The 16,878-nt window shown below is 44.7% G+C and overlaps 1 protein-coding gene and 1 pseudogene across 2 annotated transcripts; both read right to left on the minus strand.

Annotated features, from left to right (window-relative positions):
• Positions 1–53: 53 nt before the first annotated feature.
• LOC147956795 (F-box/kelch-repeat protein SKIP11 pseudogene) lies at positions 54–1,801 on the minus strand (annotated as a pseudogene). The gene is made up of 2 exons (XR_015609972.1): positions 688–1,801; positions 54–427 (listed from the first exon to the last, which is right to left on the minus strand). The product of XR_015609972.1 is annotated as an F-box/kelch-repeat protein SKIP11 pseudogene (transcript).
• A 74-nt stretch (positions 1,802–1,875) lies between these two features.
• On the minus strand, positions 1,876–7,326 carry LOC147956796 (disease resistance protein RGA5-like). The gene is made up of 4 exons (XM_087531455.1): positions 6,719–7,326; positions 4,400–5,351; positions 2,032–4,059; positions 1,876–1,945 (listed from the first exon to the last, which is right to left on the minus strand). The coding sequence occupies exons 1-4, from the start codon at positions 7,221–7,223 to the stop codon at positions 1,876–1,878; spliced, it is 3,555 nt and encodes a 1,184-aa protein (XP_087387581.1). The 5' UTR covers positions 7,224–7,326.
• Positions 7,327–16,878: the final 9,552 nt, after the last annotated feature.

Genomic DNA, 16,878 nt, shown 5'->3' on the forward strand with positions numbered 1-16,878 from the left:
ATAAACAATTTGAAAGAAAAATCATGATTTCACACTCCTAGAGCAAATTAATCTATACCAAACTACGAGTAAATACATTTCAGAACAGCTGACTGAATATCATCGGGTCCAAATTGCTTTTTATTCAGAGTTTGAAAAATCTTGAACAAAAAAATAGGGCAAGCTAGAGACTGAATTCGATGTTCGAAAAGTAACTGAGAGCTCTGTTTTACTGAACAAATAAAGCTGGGTGATGGAGATGAAGACCGTAGAAAGCATCAAAACATTATTGGAACACAAATTACAACTGGAAATAACATCTAGTGACTAAAAACTCGGATGTTTCTGCAGGCACTTTCTCTGGAACTCATTCATGTCTTCTCTTTTTATATCATCATCAGCGGAGTGCTCCCAGGAAATTCAGACTGAGAATGAGGCACAGCCAGCACTGCATGGAAATATGAACAGAAACTCTGTGTCATTCAAATAATGGAGCAAACTGGATAAAGAACAAAGTATACAAAGCAAGTACTCCCTCCGTTCCTAAATATAAGTCTTTCTAGAGGTTACACTATGGACTACATACGGAGCAAAATGAATGAACCTACACTCTAAAATATGTCTATATACATCCGTATGTAGTTTGTAGTGGAATCTCTAAAAAGACTTATATTTAGGAACGGAGGGAGTACAAGGTAAGTAACTTACCCATATCTTGCATGCATCCAACCTTTATTCAGTTGACCGACTCAGCAACCCATCACTGCGCACAGAATTTGGTCGCGCCAGTATGGCCGTGTGGCAAACAAACTCCACACAGGCGGTTGCCCATCTGGGGTCCATGAATGAAGCTCAACCACCTTTTCATCAGTAGAATTGTTTGGACGCCCAATAACAATCAGCCGGTCACCACACGCTCGGAAACCCATGTCCCAGCCATTTTTGTTCTTATCCTTGCCCTCTTTATTAGACTGTACAGGCAATTTCCCAAGGGTGATCCACTTGTTGTCCACCTTATCATACTGCTTCAAATAATTATTCTCGCTGTAATCAGCGCCATAAAGCTCATTCTTCACAACTGCAAGGAGCAGAGGAGCTCCTGGGTTTGTCTGGTTGAGTCCCTGAGACATGTTGTCGATGAGCCTCCATGACCGCCGGTTCAAGTCATACTCCTCACCGCATGTCAATACCTCGTTGCTACTGCTACGACCACCGACCACATAGAACTTGCCATCCACGAACGCACCAGAGCATCCGTACCTAGCCCTATTCATGCTTGGAAGGGGTGTCCACGTATGTGCCTCCGAGTCATACATCTCTGCAGAGCTCAATATACTATGACAAGAATCAGCGCCTCCCGCGACATACGCCTTTTCACCGACGCTTGCTGACCCAAACCAGTACCGCGGGGTGTTCATCGCATCAGCCAGCCATGTCCATGAATTGGTAAGGATGCTATATCTCAAGGCAACCCTTCCGCAGTCCCCAAACACCAGCAGCTCGGTTCCTACAGCGAGCGACTCCCAGATGAATTTGCTTTCAGCCGGTGGCATCTTGGGCACATGGATCCAGCGCCCAGTGGACGGGTCATAAGCCTCCCACTCCGGAGGATTATTACGGCAAGAGAGGTAGAGGCAGTGCTCTGCGACCCCATTCTTGCGACGCAGGCGGTAGATGTCCCCGTTGCGAACCACGGAATTGAAATCACGGTTGAGGGAGGCGATGGCTCCATATTCCCATCTGGAGAGGCGGTGGAGGCAATAAATGAAGAGGTCACGACCTATCACACCAATCATATTGCTCCATGACACCTCTCCCCCTCCTGAGAGAAGTCGACAAATTAATAATTGACGGGTAATAACTTGTCACCTGAAGCCTGATGGCAAATTGTCTCTGTCAGAAAAGTATACCTGGAAGTGGAACATCCATCGGGCAGGAAGTGGACTCCGGTGACCTTGCTGATATCCTGCAGATTACAACAACCATGAACAGTTAATTTAGGTAGAAGAATTGAAGAGTTACGACAACCATGTAGCTCGGCGCTGGCACTACCTTTTATCACCATGGGAACCAGAATCCACTAGTTGCACGTCAATTATAGGATTGCCCGGATGATTGCTAACTATCCCGATCCTTGACACATACTTCAGATCAGCAGCTGCACCCCCAAATTTTGCGGAGACCTCTCTAAGGCATGGCATATGCTCGATGCTGATTAATGCAGTACCATGACGATATTGTTTCCACTGATCAGACTTTGAAAAAAGTTCAAGTCGTTGGTCCATTTGGGGGATGGAATTGAAAACGAGCCTGAGCTTCCAGAGATTAGGCATTGCGCCCGCCTCAAATTTTAGCCAAGCTATTCCACTCATGAACCTCAGCTTGAAGTACTTGAGAGCTGTGAATCCAGCAGCCGTGCCAAAGATTATCTTAATATTAGGTGAGTTCTGCACATACAAGGACAGAGCAGTGAGGGCGGGCAACCCTCCAAGAATACGAACATCATTTACTGACAGTCCATTCACTGCAATCTTCAGAATGCATAGGTTGCCATGTTGAATTTCCCACAAATGCATATCACCAAATAAGACGGGGCTGTGCGGTGAGACCTCAATTCTCTGGACATGGTGGGTGATTTTATCCAAAATCCACAATTTTTTATTTTTTTGCGGGTGATCCAAAACCCACTTAACTCTTGCTTTTGATGCGTCACCATAGCTAACCGAGGATCCGTGAGCCACCAGTTTTATAGTTTTCAGGCTTTCATGTTCATACCTTAAATAATCCATAGCATGCATGTTTCTCTTTAGATGGTCGTAATCTGAAGAAAGCGGTGTAGAAATGCAAAGATCCTGCAGGTGGTTCGGCCTGCAAAGGCTCAGACCGTCACCGACAGCCCAATCCAGCATATTTGTGTCAGGAGGAAGACTGAGGTGCAACAAGCGTGGGAGATATATAATGTCCCATGGAACATAAGTGCCTCTTGGTGTATCCATGACATCCAGTGTTTCCAAACACTGCAGCCCTCTCATACGGTTTGGAAGTTTTATGCAGACATCACAAACAATCTTCAGATATCTCAGATGGAACAGTTCTGATACTCTAGAGAGGTCTATGGACAGGTCTTGGTTACCATGACGACGACCAGACAGCTGAAGGTTTAGAACACGAACAAGCTTGAACTCTGCAATGCAAGGCATGCACTCTGATAATCCAAAAACTCCAAGTGAACGTACTTGCGACTTTCTGATGTTTGCTGGAATCTTGGCATATTTTGCATCACCAAGTTGAAGAGAGAGTCGATGGATCTTATGAGAAAGTGCCAAAATCTTCCGATTGTGATCTACTACCACAACGAAATTCTCTTCTGCAGACTTGTGTGCAATAAAATCATGTACCAAGTCATGCACTGTGCAGGACACCACCTCATTGTTGAAGTTCATATACATGGGCTGGATGAATCTTCTATCAACAAGCTCATCGAAATACATCCCTGCAACTTCCTCCATGTTTTGCCCTTCACTTGTAGAAATAAACCTTTCAGCCACCCATTGCTTCACCAGGTCATGTTTGAAGATTATGGAGCCCTCTGGATACATACAGAGCTGGAGCAAGCATGTCTTGAGGTAATGAGGAAGGCTGTTGTAGCTCAGGTTTAGTACTTGTTTCGTTCTTTCTGAAGTCGAATTTGATGACAAACAAGACACTAACGAATCATGTATGTGTGTCAACAAATCCACTGATAAAGAAGGCTGGTTTGCCAGCAGACTAGCAATGCTGATGGTGGCTAGCGGCAAACCACCACATATTTCTACAATTTGGCTTGAAACTTGTTTGAATTCTTCAGGACAGTCACTTTCAGAACCAAAAAGCCTGTCAAAGAATAGCTTCCTTGAGTGATCATCATCCAAAGGATTCATCTCAAAAACTTGTTCTGGGTCATCACTGCAACATGCTAATGCAACATCTTCAATTTGTGTAGTTGTTATTATTCTGCTTCCTTGACTACACTTGGGGAAAAGCTGATTAATAACATCCCATGCTGCTGTATCCCGTAAATCATCAACAACAATAAGATACCTGCATGTCAAGAATGCACGCATGTCACATTTATGCGTCAGGCTAACAGTAACAACAGTTAGATATGCGTCAGGACTTATGATATTAACCTGAAGTTAAATGTTACTGCGAGCATCAAGTTAGTGCTGACTTTTTCAGCTCACTGTAAAGCTTGTTTGAGAAACATCTTTCCAGAAATTGACTATATATCATCATGCCATTTTTTTTGTGTGTGAAAAACAAAAGAGCAACCTGTAGGAATTCAATCTAGATGCGATTCTGGACCATGTGGAAAATAAGAAGTGCATACTATGCTATACAACTAGTACATACTATTTGCATGTGGAAAATAAGTAAGTACCTATTGCCATGTAGACAATTCCTGATATTTTCAGCAGTAATGTGAAGTTCATCAGAAGCGTCTTGGCTTGCTTGGGGCTGCTTCCGCTGGATTTGTGATAGCATGTCACAGAAAAGCCTCTTCATATCAGGCTTTTTGGACACCCGGATGAAAGCCCGACATTGGAATTGCCTCCCAATTTTATTGTACAACACTTTGGCAAGCATTGTTTTACCAAGACATCCAGACCCGTGAATAGACACCACCTTGAGCTGCTGATTCTCATCATTAGCCAGCTGGGAGTTGATAAACTTGCTCATCCAACCATCAATTACTAGGCCGGACAAAGTTTTCTCACAAGGGGGTGGCGGCAGTGGCATCATAGGCCCAACAGACGAAAATCTACGCGCCATCAAGGTGCTACAATGGTGGAGTTGGTACCTCTCATACCGTCCTACCACCTCCTGGGCATAGATCCTGAATTCCGATACCTTTTCAACCATCTGCTGGTACCACTTGAGCCTCCTTGGAGCACGAATGACATCAACATGAATGATTTTGGGGATAACATGTCCTGACACATCAGGAGCTGCATATTCAATCTGTTTCTGCCACTTTAGCCTCATGGGAATCCTAACATGAGTCATCTTGTGGACAGATTTGTAGCCAGGAGACTCGGGGGGCACAAAGTTATCAATACAATCTAGGATGTCATAAGATAACTCATGTGCCTCTCTCATCCAGCACTTGGCTGACAGGGGAGGGTCCTCCACCTCTAACAGATCTTCAAGGTATGTGCCTATTTCTTCAAGATCATCTTTGAGGTGCGGCGACCTATCATTGACCCCTTTGGTCAGCTTGCATCCATGAGGACCTAGCATCATGTCAAGCTTCTTAAGAAGAGGTCTCATGGCGCCCAGAGAAACACTGAAACTGGCATCCATCTCTCTGCTTACACCTCCCATTGAAACATCTGAAAAGAAACATAGACAAGAAAGAACAATTTAATTTACAGAACGGATGTTGCATGTACTACATACTAACTACGAGTACTTTCACACTCGCTTCTATTTCTATTCACATAACAGACATTCAGAAAAGGCAAATTATATCGATTTTGTACTCTGTACTTCACTCATCATCTCCACCAACACATTTAAATTGCAGAAAAATCAAATTTCTTGTAGACATTTTCTTGATAAAGGGTGGATTTATTGACCTAAATCAAGCATCAGAGATACAAACAGAATCAGCACACACCCGTTGTCTGCATGAAGATCACACAGGCAAAGAGAAACTTCATAAAAGACTGAGACTCTGCCTAGTTTATGCACCTAGTTTGGCTGGCAATCCAATCGGGCTATATATGTAATCTTGTGTCCGACCGGTCATGCTCGTGTTTTATTTTTATTTTTTGTTTTTGTCAGGTACTAGATGACTTGAACTTGTTTTCACATTTAATAAAATTGGTTTGTGTGCATCAGATGCATACACATGATTTAGTGTGTTTGTTCACTCATTTCAGTCTGTATGTAGTGTATATTAAAAATATCAAAAACATCTTATATCTATGAATGGATGGAGTATTTAAAACAAATGCCACCACCACAAATCTACTAAATGTTTTATCCAAGCGATTTGTTCATGCGGAAGGTGGGTGGCGTGCGGCCGGTTGAGCCGTATCCTACGAGTTTTGTTAATTACTACCTCCATCGTGATTTATTTATTGGTCCCATTCGTATTTTGTGCCTAATTTGATCTTAGATTTCATCAACAAAATGTTAATGCATGTACCCCAAAATAATATCACGGGAAACTATGTTCACATACAAATTCAACGATATAATTTTTGGTGACATGCATTATTATCTCATAGTTAAATGTATGGTTAAAATTTAGCACAAAATACGAAGGGGACCAATAAACCAGGACGGTGGTAGTATTGGTTTGATATTTTTTTAAAGGTAGATCAATTCCTGGAATCTACATCGGTTGATGTGCACAATCATATATGACTGATTATTCAGTGATGGCAAGCAAAGTTAAGCATCGATGCTGAACAAATCGGCCACTAAACGTGGTTTCCAAGGTTACCACAAAATTTCGAGCAAATTTCAAACGAATTTTGTAATTGAATTTTGAATTCAAATTCTTTTGAAATACTAGAAATAGGTAGCACTTGAACTTATATTTGTCATAAAAGAACTACTAGCTCAGTGGAATGTTGTCTATGCGCATGCTGTCAGGTGCTGCCATACTTTATTTTTCTTTTCTTTTTGTATACGAGCAAGAATACTACTAGTAGAGGGATAAGAAGGAAGGAGATAAAGGAAGTGTCACCTTGGGTTGGATAGAAAAGGACGACCCTCTCCTCCGCCTCCTCAGTAATGCCATGATCCAGCATCTTGTTGCGAGATTCCCTGCACTTTGGGCACGGCTCGGAGCCGACCCTCTTACAGGCTTGGCAGACGAAGGCGCGGCTCGGCCTTGGGGCGGCGTTGAGGAGAGGCCGCAGCCCACCGGCCTGGTGCAGCTGCCTGACATCGTCAGGGCCACCGACGAGCCGGCCGCCCACGAGGAGCTGCGGGAGGGAGAAGGCGCAGCCCCGAGCCGCGAGCAACGACTTGAGATTGCTGCGGTGCGCTTTGCTCCTGGACACGTCGCGCACGTCCACGGCCAGGCCGTAGCCGCGCAGCAGGGCGCACAAGGCGTAGCGGTCGGCGGAGGTGCGCCCTCTGCAGCGCGATGCTGAAGCTGACGCCGTGTAGAGAAATACCTCCGGCTGCAGCTCCTCCTTGCCGTGCGGATGCGGCCGGGACGAGGAGCTGTCGCCAGGATCATACATGTCCGGCGGCCTCCTCACCGAAGAGAGGGCTGTGGCGAGATGAGAGCGGTAGCAGATTGAGACGGGGACAAGTGATGCATCCTCATGTGGGTCCACTTTGCATTGACGCGAAACATACCCTTTTAGTTTTGGGAGTACCTAGAACTCATCTAGATGAGACGTAATTTGGTCTCATTCACCTGAAAAACAAGAACGGATACAACCCACGTCAGCACACACGCATCTTATAACACCACATTCAATGGCTATAAAAGGTGAATGAGACCAAATTAAATCTTATCTAGATGAGTTCTAGCAAAACTGTTTAGTTTTACCGTCGTATGGACGGACCCATAAGTTTTTCACACAAAAACCCAAACAACAGTTTCACAAATTCAAAGCTTCGTGCTCCACAGCAACCGGCCGGCCACCAGCGAAGGCTTCTCCAACGGCAACTCGTAAATTTTCTCTCACATTCATTCATGGACTGGTCTTTCCGTCCATAGATACGGGAGGCCGTCATTCAACCATAGCCGTGTATATTTCAACCGCATTTAAACCAACCGGACAAATTTCATGCAAAACGACGGATTTCATTAAAATTCGGAGATAATTTACATAAACTAATCGATATTTCAACCGTTTAACTATAAAACAAACAAAAACATAACCCTATAATGGACTACCACCTCGTACGCGTGACCGCCCTGCCCTGCCGCACCAACGTCGCCGTCCGTCACTGTCGTTGTCGTCCCTCTAGCGCCGGTACGTCGCCAGAGGGCCGCGACATCCTTGTCCGGCAGCTGCTTGCCGCTCGCGTGGGAGCCTCTCTGCCTCCTGCTATGCTATGCGGAGGGCCGCTGCGACCACTGTCGACGTGGCCTTCGAAGCCCTGGTGGCGGCCTTGCCGCGACCGACGTTCGCGGAGTAGTCGCTAAGTGACCACGCCCCGCCGATCTTGGCAAGCTCGCCGTCAAGGCGGCGACGGCGCCAGGCGGCCGTCTCCAATGTGGTCACGGAGCGGTCGAGCGCCCACGCGACGGTGAGGTCCAGGTCATTACGGACCCAATTGGGCACCACATCGCTCTTGGCGAACGCGAAGAGGCCTCAGACACCATGGTCCGAGAGCCGAAGGCGCTGGCGTAACCGCCTCCTCCGGGGTAGTGGAGGATGCGACCCCATGATGTCTACTACGCAACCTTCTCCTTGTAGACGTTGTTGGGCCTCCAAGTGCATAGGTTTGTAGGACAGTAGCAATTTCACCTCAAGTGGATGATCTAAGGTTTATCAATCTGTGAGAGGCATAGGATGAAGATGGTCTCTCTCAAGCAACCCTGCAACCAAATAACAAAGAGTCTCTTGTGTCCCCAACACACCCAATACAATGGTAAATTGTATAGGTGCACTAGTTCGGCGAAGAGATGGTGATACAAGTGCAATATGGATAGTAAATATAGGTTTTTGTAATCTAAAATTATAAAAACAGCAAGGTAAATAATAATAAAGTGAGTAAGAACGGTATTGCAATGCGTAGAAACAAGGCCTAGGGTTCATACTTTCACTAGTGGAACTTCTCTCAATAATGATAACATAATTGGATCATATAACAATCCCTTAAAGTGCAACAAAGAGTCACTCCAAAGTCACTAATAGCGGAGAAAAAATGAAGAGATTATTGTAGGGTACGAACCACCTCAAAATTATTCTTTCTGATCGATCTATTCAAGAGTCCGTAGTAAAATAACATGAAGCTATTCTTTCCGTTTGATCTATCCTAGAGTTCGTACTAGAATAACACCTTAAGACACACATCAACCAAAACCCTAATGTCACCTAGATACACCATTGTCACCACAAGTATCCGTGGGCTTGATTATACGATATGCATCACACAATCTCATAATCATCTATTCAATCCAACACATAGAACTTCAAAGATTGCCCCAAAGTTTCTACCGAAGAGTAAAGTATAAAACGTGTGCCAACCCCTATGCATAGGTTCCCGAGGTCACGAAACCCGCAAGTTGATCACCAAAACATACATCAAGTACTCACATGAATATCCCATTGTCACCACAGATAGACACGTGCAAGATATACATCAAGTGTTCTCAATTCCTTAAAGACCTAATCCGAGAAGATAACTTCAAAGGGAAAACTCAATTCATTACAAGAAAGGAGAGGGGGAAGAACATCATAAGATCCAACTATAGTAGCAAAGCCCGCGATACATCAAGATCAAGACATCTCAAGAACACGAGAGAGAGATAGATAGAGATAGAGATAGAGAGAGAGAGATCAAACACATAGCTACTGGTACATACCCTCAGCCCCGAGGGTGAACTACTCCCTCCTCGTCATGGAGATCGCCAGGATGATGAAGAAGGCAACCGGAGATGGGTCCCCCCTCCGGCAGGGTGCCGGAACGGGCTCCCGATTGGTTTTGGTGGCTACAGAGGCTTGTGGCGGCGGAACTCCCGATCTAGGTTTCTTTTGGGGGGTTTCTGTATTTGTATGAATTTATGGCGGTGGAATTACGTCAGTTGGGCCCAGGAGGAGGTCACGAGCCTTCTAGGCGCGCCGGGGGTGGGGGGGGGGGGTGGGGAGAGGACGCGCCTCGCGGGCTCGTGACTCCCTCGTGGCTCTTCTGACCTTCTTCCAAAGCTTCGGGGGTCTCTTTTGGTCAAAAAAAATCATCACGAAAGTTTTATTCCGTTTGGACTCCGTTTGATATTCCTATCTGAAAAAGGTCAAAAACAAGGAAAAAACAGAAACTGGCACTGGGCTTTAGGTCAATAGGTTAGTCCCAAAAATAATATAGAATAGTATATCAATGCATATAAAACATTCAAAGTTGATAATATAGTAGCATGGAACGATAAAAAATTATAGATACGTTGGAGACGTATCAAGCTGTTGGGGATCGTAGTAGAAGTTTAAAATTTTCTACGCATCACCAAGATCAATCTATGGAGTAATCTAGAAACGAGGGGAAGGAGAGAGTATCTACATACCCTTGTAGATCGCTAAGCAGAAGCATTCAAGTGAACGGGGTTGATGGAGTCGTACTCGTCGTGATCGAAATCACCGATGATCCTAGTGCTGAACGGACGGCACCTCCGCGTTCAGCACACGTACAGCCCGGTGACGTCTCCTACGCCTTGATCCAGCAAGGGGAGAAGGAGAGGTTGGGGAAGACTCCATCCAGCAGCAGCACGACGGCGTGGTGGTGGTGGAGGAGCGCAGGACTCCAGCAGGGCTTCGCCAAGCACTACGAGAGACGAGGAGGGAGAGGGGTAGGGCTGCGCCAACAGGGGAGGAACTTCATGTGTTGGGCTGCCCCTTTTCCTCCACTATATATAGGGGGAGAGGGAGGGCTGCGCCCCCACCTAGGGTTTCCTCCCTAGGGGTGGCGGCGGCCCTAGATCCCATCTAGGGTGGCGGCCACAAGGGGGAGAGGGGGAGGCGCACCTGAGGTGGGCCTTAGGGCCCATCTGCCCTAGGGTTTGCCCCCTTCCCCTCTTGGAGGCGCCTTGGGTCTTGGTGGGAGGCGCCCCAGCCCACCTAGGGGCTGGTCCCTTCCCACTATTGGCCCATGTAGGCCTCCGGGGCTGGTGGCCCCACCTGGTGGACCCCCGGACCCCTCCGATGGTCCCGGTACACTACCGGTGATGCCCGGAACACTTCCGGTGGCCAAAACCATACTTCCTATATATTAATCTTTACCTCCGGACCATTCCGGAACTCCTCGTGACGTCCGGGATCTCATCCGGGACTCCGAACAACATTCGGTAACCTCGTACATACTTTCCCTATAACCCTAGCGTCATCGAACCTTAAGTGTGTAGACCCTACGGGTTCGGGAGTCATGCAGACATGGCCGAGACAACTCTCCGGTCAATAACCAACAGCGGGATCTGGATACCCATGTTGGCTCCCACATGCTCCACGATGATCTCATCGGATGAACCACGATGTCAAGGATTTAATCAATCCCGTATTCAATTCCCTTTTTCTAGCGGTATTGTACTTGCCCGAGATTCGATCGTCGGTATCCCGATACCTTGTTCAATCTCGTTACCGGCAAGTCTCTTTACTCGTTCCGTAACACATCATCCCGTGATCAACTCCTTGGTCACATTGTGCACATTATGATGATGTCCTACCGAGTGGGCCCAGAGATACCTCTCCGTTTACACGGAGTGACAAATCCCAGTCTCGATTCGTGCCAACCCAACAAACACTTTCGGAGATACCTGTAGTGTACCTTTATAGCCACCCAGTTACGTTGTGACGTTTGGCACACCCAAAGCACTCCTACGGTATCCGGGAGTTGCACAATCTCATGGTCTAAGGAAATGATACTTGACATTAGAAAAGCTTTAGCAAACGAACTACACGATCTTTGTGCTAGGCTTAGGATTGGGTCTTGTCCATCACATCATTCTCCTAATGATGTGATCCCGTTATCAACGACATCCAATGTCCATGGTTAGGAAACATAACCATCTATTGATCAATGAGCTAGTCAACTAGAGGCTTACTAGGGACATGGTGTTGTCTATGTATCCACACATGTATCTGAGTTTCCTATCAATACAATTCTAGCATGGATAATAAACGATTATCATGAACAATGAAATATAATAATAATAACTAATTTATTATTGCCTCTAGGGCATATTTCCAACAGTCTCCCACTTGCACTAGAGTCAATAATCTAGTTCACATCGCCATGTGATTAACACTCACAGGTCACATCGCCATGTGACCAACATCCAAGAGTCTACCAGACTCAATGATCTAGTTCACATCACTCAAAGAGTTTTGGGTTTGATCATGTTATGCTTGTGAGAGAGGTTGTAGTCAACGGGTCTTTCCATATTCAGATCCCTATGTACTTCGCAAAACTTTATGTCATATCATAGATGCTGCTACCACGTTCCAATTGGAGCTATTCCAAATTGTTGCTCCATTATACGTATCAGGTATCTCTACTCAGAGCTATCCGGATAGGTGTTAAGCTTGCATCGACGTAACTCTTTACGTCGAACTCTCTATCACCTCCATAACCGAGAAACATTTCCTTATTGCTCTAAGGACAATTTTGACCGCTATCTGGTGATCCAGTCCTAGATCACCTTTGTACCCTCTTGCCAGACATGTGGCAAGGCACACATCAGGTGCGGTACTCAGCATGGCATACCGTATAGAGCCTATGACAAGAGCATAGGGGACGACCTTCATCCTTCCTCTTTCTTCTGCCGTGGTCAAGCTTTGAGTCTTACTCAACTTCACACCTTACAACTCAGGTAAGAACCCCTTCTTTGACTGATCTATTTTGAACTCCTTCAAAAACATGTCAAGGTGTGCGTTCTTTGAAAGTATCATCAGGCGTCTTGATCTATCTCTATAGATCTTGATGCCCAGTATGTAAGCAGCTTTATCCAGGTCTTCCTTTGAAAAAATACTCTTCAAACAACCATTTATGCTTTCCAGAAATTCTACATTATTTCGGATCAACAATATGTCATCCACATATACTTATCAGAAATGTTGTAGTGCTCCCACTCACTTTCTTGTAAATACAAGTTTCTAGCAAACATTGTATAAACCTAAAAGCTTTGATCACTCCATCAAAACATATATTCCGATTCCGAGATGCCTGCTCTAGTCCATAGAAGGATTGCTGGAGCTAGCATACCTTTTAGCATCCTTAGGATCGTCAAAACCTTTTATTGTATCACATACAACTTTTCTTACGAAAACTGGTAATAAAACTTGTTTTGACATCCATCTGTAAGATTTCATAATCGAAAAATACAGCTAATGCTAACATGATTCCGACGGACTTAAGCATCGCTACGGGTGAGAAATTCTCATCGTAGTCAACTCCTTGAACTTGTGAAAAGTTTCTTTCCCACAAGTCGAGCTTCATAGACGGTAACATTACCGCCCATGTCCGTCTTCTTCTTAAAGATCCATTTATCTCAATGGCTTGCCGATCAACGGGCAAGTCCACCAAAGTCCATACTTTGTTCTGATACATGGATCCTATCTTGGATTTCATGGCTTCTAACCATTTGTCAGAATAAGGGCCCACCATCGCTTCTCCATAGCTCGTAGGTTCATTGTTGTCTAACAACATGATATCTAAGACATGATTACCGTACCACTCAGGAGTAGTACATATCCTTGTCGACCTACGAGGTTCGATAGTAACTTGATCCGAAGCTTCATGATCACTATCATTTACTTCCTCTTCAACAGACGTAGGCGCCACAGAAAACATCTTTCTGTGTTGCATCACTCTCTGGTTGAAGTAAAGGTTCGACAACCTCATCAAGTTCTATCTTCCTCCCACTCAATTCTTTCGAGAGAACTCCTTCTCGAGAAAGGACCCGTTCTTAGCGACAAACAATTTGCCCTCGGATCTGAGATAGAAAGTATACCCAACTGTCACCTTTGGGTATCCTATGAAGATGTGTTTGTCCGCATTGGGTTCGAGCTTCTCTGGCTGAAGCCTTAAGCATTGCAGCCCCAAACATTAAGAAATGACAACTTTGGTTTCTTGCCAAACCAATGTTCATATACGACGTCGTCTCAACAGACTTAGATGGTGTCCTATCTAAAGTGAATGCAGCTGTCTCTAACACATAACCTCAAAACGAAAACGGTAGATTGGTAAGAGACATCATAGATCGCACCATATCTCATAGGGTTCGATTACGACGTCCGGACACACCATTACCTTGTGGTGTTCCAGGTGGCTTCAACTGTGAAACAATTCCACAATGTCTTAAGTGATTGCCAAACTCATAACTCAGAAAATCCCCTTTTGATCAGATCGTAGGAACATGATCTTATTGTTATGATGATTCTTAACTTCACTCTGAAATCGCTTGAACTTTTCAAACGTTTCAGACTTGTGCTTCATTAAGTAAATATACCTATATCTACTCAAATCGTCAGTGAAGATGAGAAAATAGCGATATCCACCGCACGCTCCAATTCTCATTGGATCACACACATCTGCATGTATGATTTCCAACAAGTCACTTGCCCGTTTCATTGTACCTGAAAACGGGGTCTTAGTCATCCTGCTCATGAGGCATGGCTCGCATGTGTCAAGCGATTCAAAATCAAGTGACTCCAAACATCCATCGATATGGAGTTTCTTCATGCATCTTACGCCAATATGACCTAAGCGGCAGTGCCACAAGAAAGTGGTACTATCATTATTAACTCTACATCTTTTGGCGTGAACATGTGTATCACCACGACCGAGATTCAATGAACCATTCACATAGGGTGCATGACCATGAAAGGTATCATTCATGTAAACAGAATAACCATTATTCTCTAACTTAAATGAATGACCGTATTGCAATGAACATGATCTAATCATATTCATGCTCAACGTAGACACCTGATAACATTTATCTAGGTTCAATACTAATCCCGAAGGCAGATGGAGCATGCGATGGTGATCTCATCAACTTTGGAAACACTTCCAACACACATCGTCACCTCGCCCTTAGCTAGTCTCCGTTTAGTCCGTAGCTTTTGCTTCAAGTCACCAATAATAGTAACTGAATCGGTATCCAATACCCAGGTGCTACCAGGAGTACTAGTGAGGTACACATTAATAACACGTATATACTTTGAAGTTGCCAGCCTTCTTATCTACCATGCATTTGGGGTAATTCCGCTACCAGTGACCGTTCCCCTTACAATAGAAGCACTTAGTCTCGGGTTTTGGGTTCAACCTTGGGTTCCTTCACTTGAGCGGCAACTGGGTTGCCATCCATATGAAGTTTCCCTTCTAGCCCTTGCCCTTCTTGAAACCAGTGGTCTTGTTAAACCATCAACACTTGATGCTCCTTCTTGATTTCTACCTTTTGCGGTCTTAAGCACCGCGAACAGCTCCGGGATCAACTCCATCCCTTGCATGTCATAGTTCATCACGAAGATCTAGTAGCTTAGTGATAGTGGCTAGAGAACTCTATCAATCACTATCTTATCTGGAAGTTTAACTCCCACTTGATTTAAGTGATTGTAGCACCCAGACATTCTGAGCACATGCTCATTAGCTGAGCTATTCTCATCCATCTTGTTGGCAAAATAACTTGTCAGAGGTCTCACACCTCTCAACACGGGCATGAGCCTAAAATCCCAATTTCAGCTCTTGGAACATCTCATATGTTCTATGGCGTTCAAAACATCATTGGAATCCCGATTCTAAGCCGTAAAGTATGGTGCACTAAACTATCAAGTAGTCATCAGGATGTGTCTGTCAGGTGTTCACAACATCCACAGACGACGTTGTAGGGGTTTGCACATCGAGCGGGGCATCAAAGACGTAAGTCTTCTGTGTAGCAGTGAGGACACTCCTCGGACTATGGACCTAGTCCGCATCATTGCTTACAATATCTTTCAACTTAATCTTTCTCTAGGAACGTATTGAAACAGGGAGCTACAACGTGAGCTATTTATCTACAACATATTTGCAAAGACAATTTAGACTATGTTCATGATAATTGAGTTCATCTAATCAAATTATTTAATGAACTCCCACTCAGATAGACATCCCTCTAGTCATCTAAGTGAAACATGATCCGAGTCAACTAGGCCGTGTCCGATCATCACGTGAGACAGACTAGTCAACATCGGTGAACATCTTCATGTTGATCGTATCTTCTATACGACTCATGCTTGACCTTTCGGTCTTTCGTGTTCCGAGGCCATGTCTGTACATGCTAGGCTCGTCAAGTCAACCTAAGTGTATTCCGTGTGTAAATCTGGCTTACACCCGTTGTATTCGAACGTTAGAATCTATCACACCCGATCATCACGTGGTGCTTCAAAATGATGAACCTTCGCAACGGTGCATAGTTAGGGGGAACACTTTTCTTGAAATTTTAGTGAGGGGTCATCTTATTTAAGCTACCGTCGTTCTAAGCAAATAAGATGTAAAACATGATAAACATCACATGCAATCAAATAGTGACATGATATGGCCAATATCATTTTGCTCCTTTTGATCTCCATCTTCGGGGCTCCATGATCATCGTTGTCACCGGCATGACACCATGATCTCCATCATCATGATCTCCATCATCGTGTATTCTTGAAGTTGTCTCGTCATCTATTACTTCTACTACTATGGCTAACGCTTTAGCAATAAAGTAAAGTAATTACATGACGTTTATGTTGACACGCAGGTCATAAATAAATTAAGACAACTCCTGCCGGTTGTCATACTCATCGACATGAAAGTCGTGATTCCTATTACAAGAACATGATCAATCTCATACATCACATATATCATTCATCACATCCTTTTGGCCATATCACATCACACGACATATGCTGCAAAAACAAGTTAGACGTCCTCTAATTGTTGTTGCAAGTTTTTACGTGGCTGCTATAGGTTTCTAGCAAGAACGTTTCTTACCTACGCCAAAACCACAACGTGATATGCCAATTTCTATTTACCCTTCATAAGGACCCTTTTCATCGAATCCGATCCGACTAAAGTGGGAGAGACAGACACCCGCTAGCCACCTTATGCAACTAGTGCATGTCAGTCGGTGGAACCAGTCTCACGTAAGAGTACGTGTAAGGTCGGTCCGGGCCGCTTCATCCCACGATGCCGCCGAATCAAGATAAGACT

Source organism: Triticum urartu, chromosome 7A (genome assembly GCF_056163025.1).
Source record: "Triticum urartu cultivar PI428250 chromosome 7A, HENAU_Tu73, whole genome shotgun sequence".
NCBI classification, from domain to species: domain Eukaryota; kingdom Viridiplantae; phylum Streptophyta; class Magnoliopsida; order Poales; family Poaceae; genus Triticum; species Triticum urartu.

Coding starts and splice junctions, on each gene's coding strand:
- LOC147956796 (XM_087531455.1), bottom strand. CDS start 7,223: ATGTATGATCCTGGCGACAGCTCCTCGTCCCGGCCGCATCCGCACGGC. Junction 4,060..4,399: donor AATTGTCTACATGGCAATAG/GTACTTACTTAT, acceptor CTTGACATGCAG/GTATCTTATTGTTGTTGATG. Junction 1,946..2,031: donor GGTTCCCATGGTGATAAAAG/GTAGTGCCAGCG, acceptor TGTAATCTGCAG/GATATCAGCAAGGTCACCGG.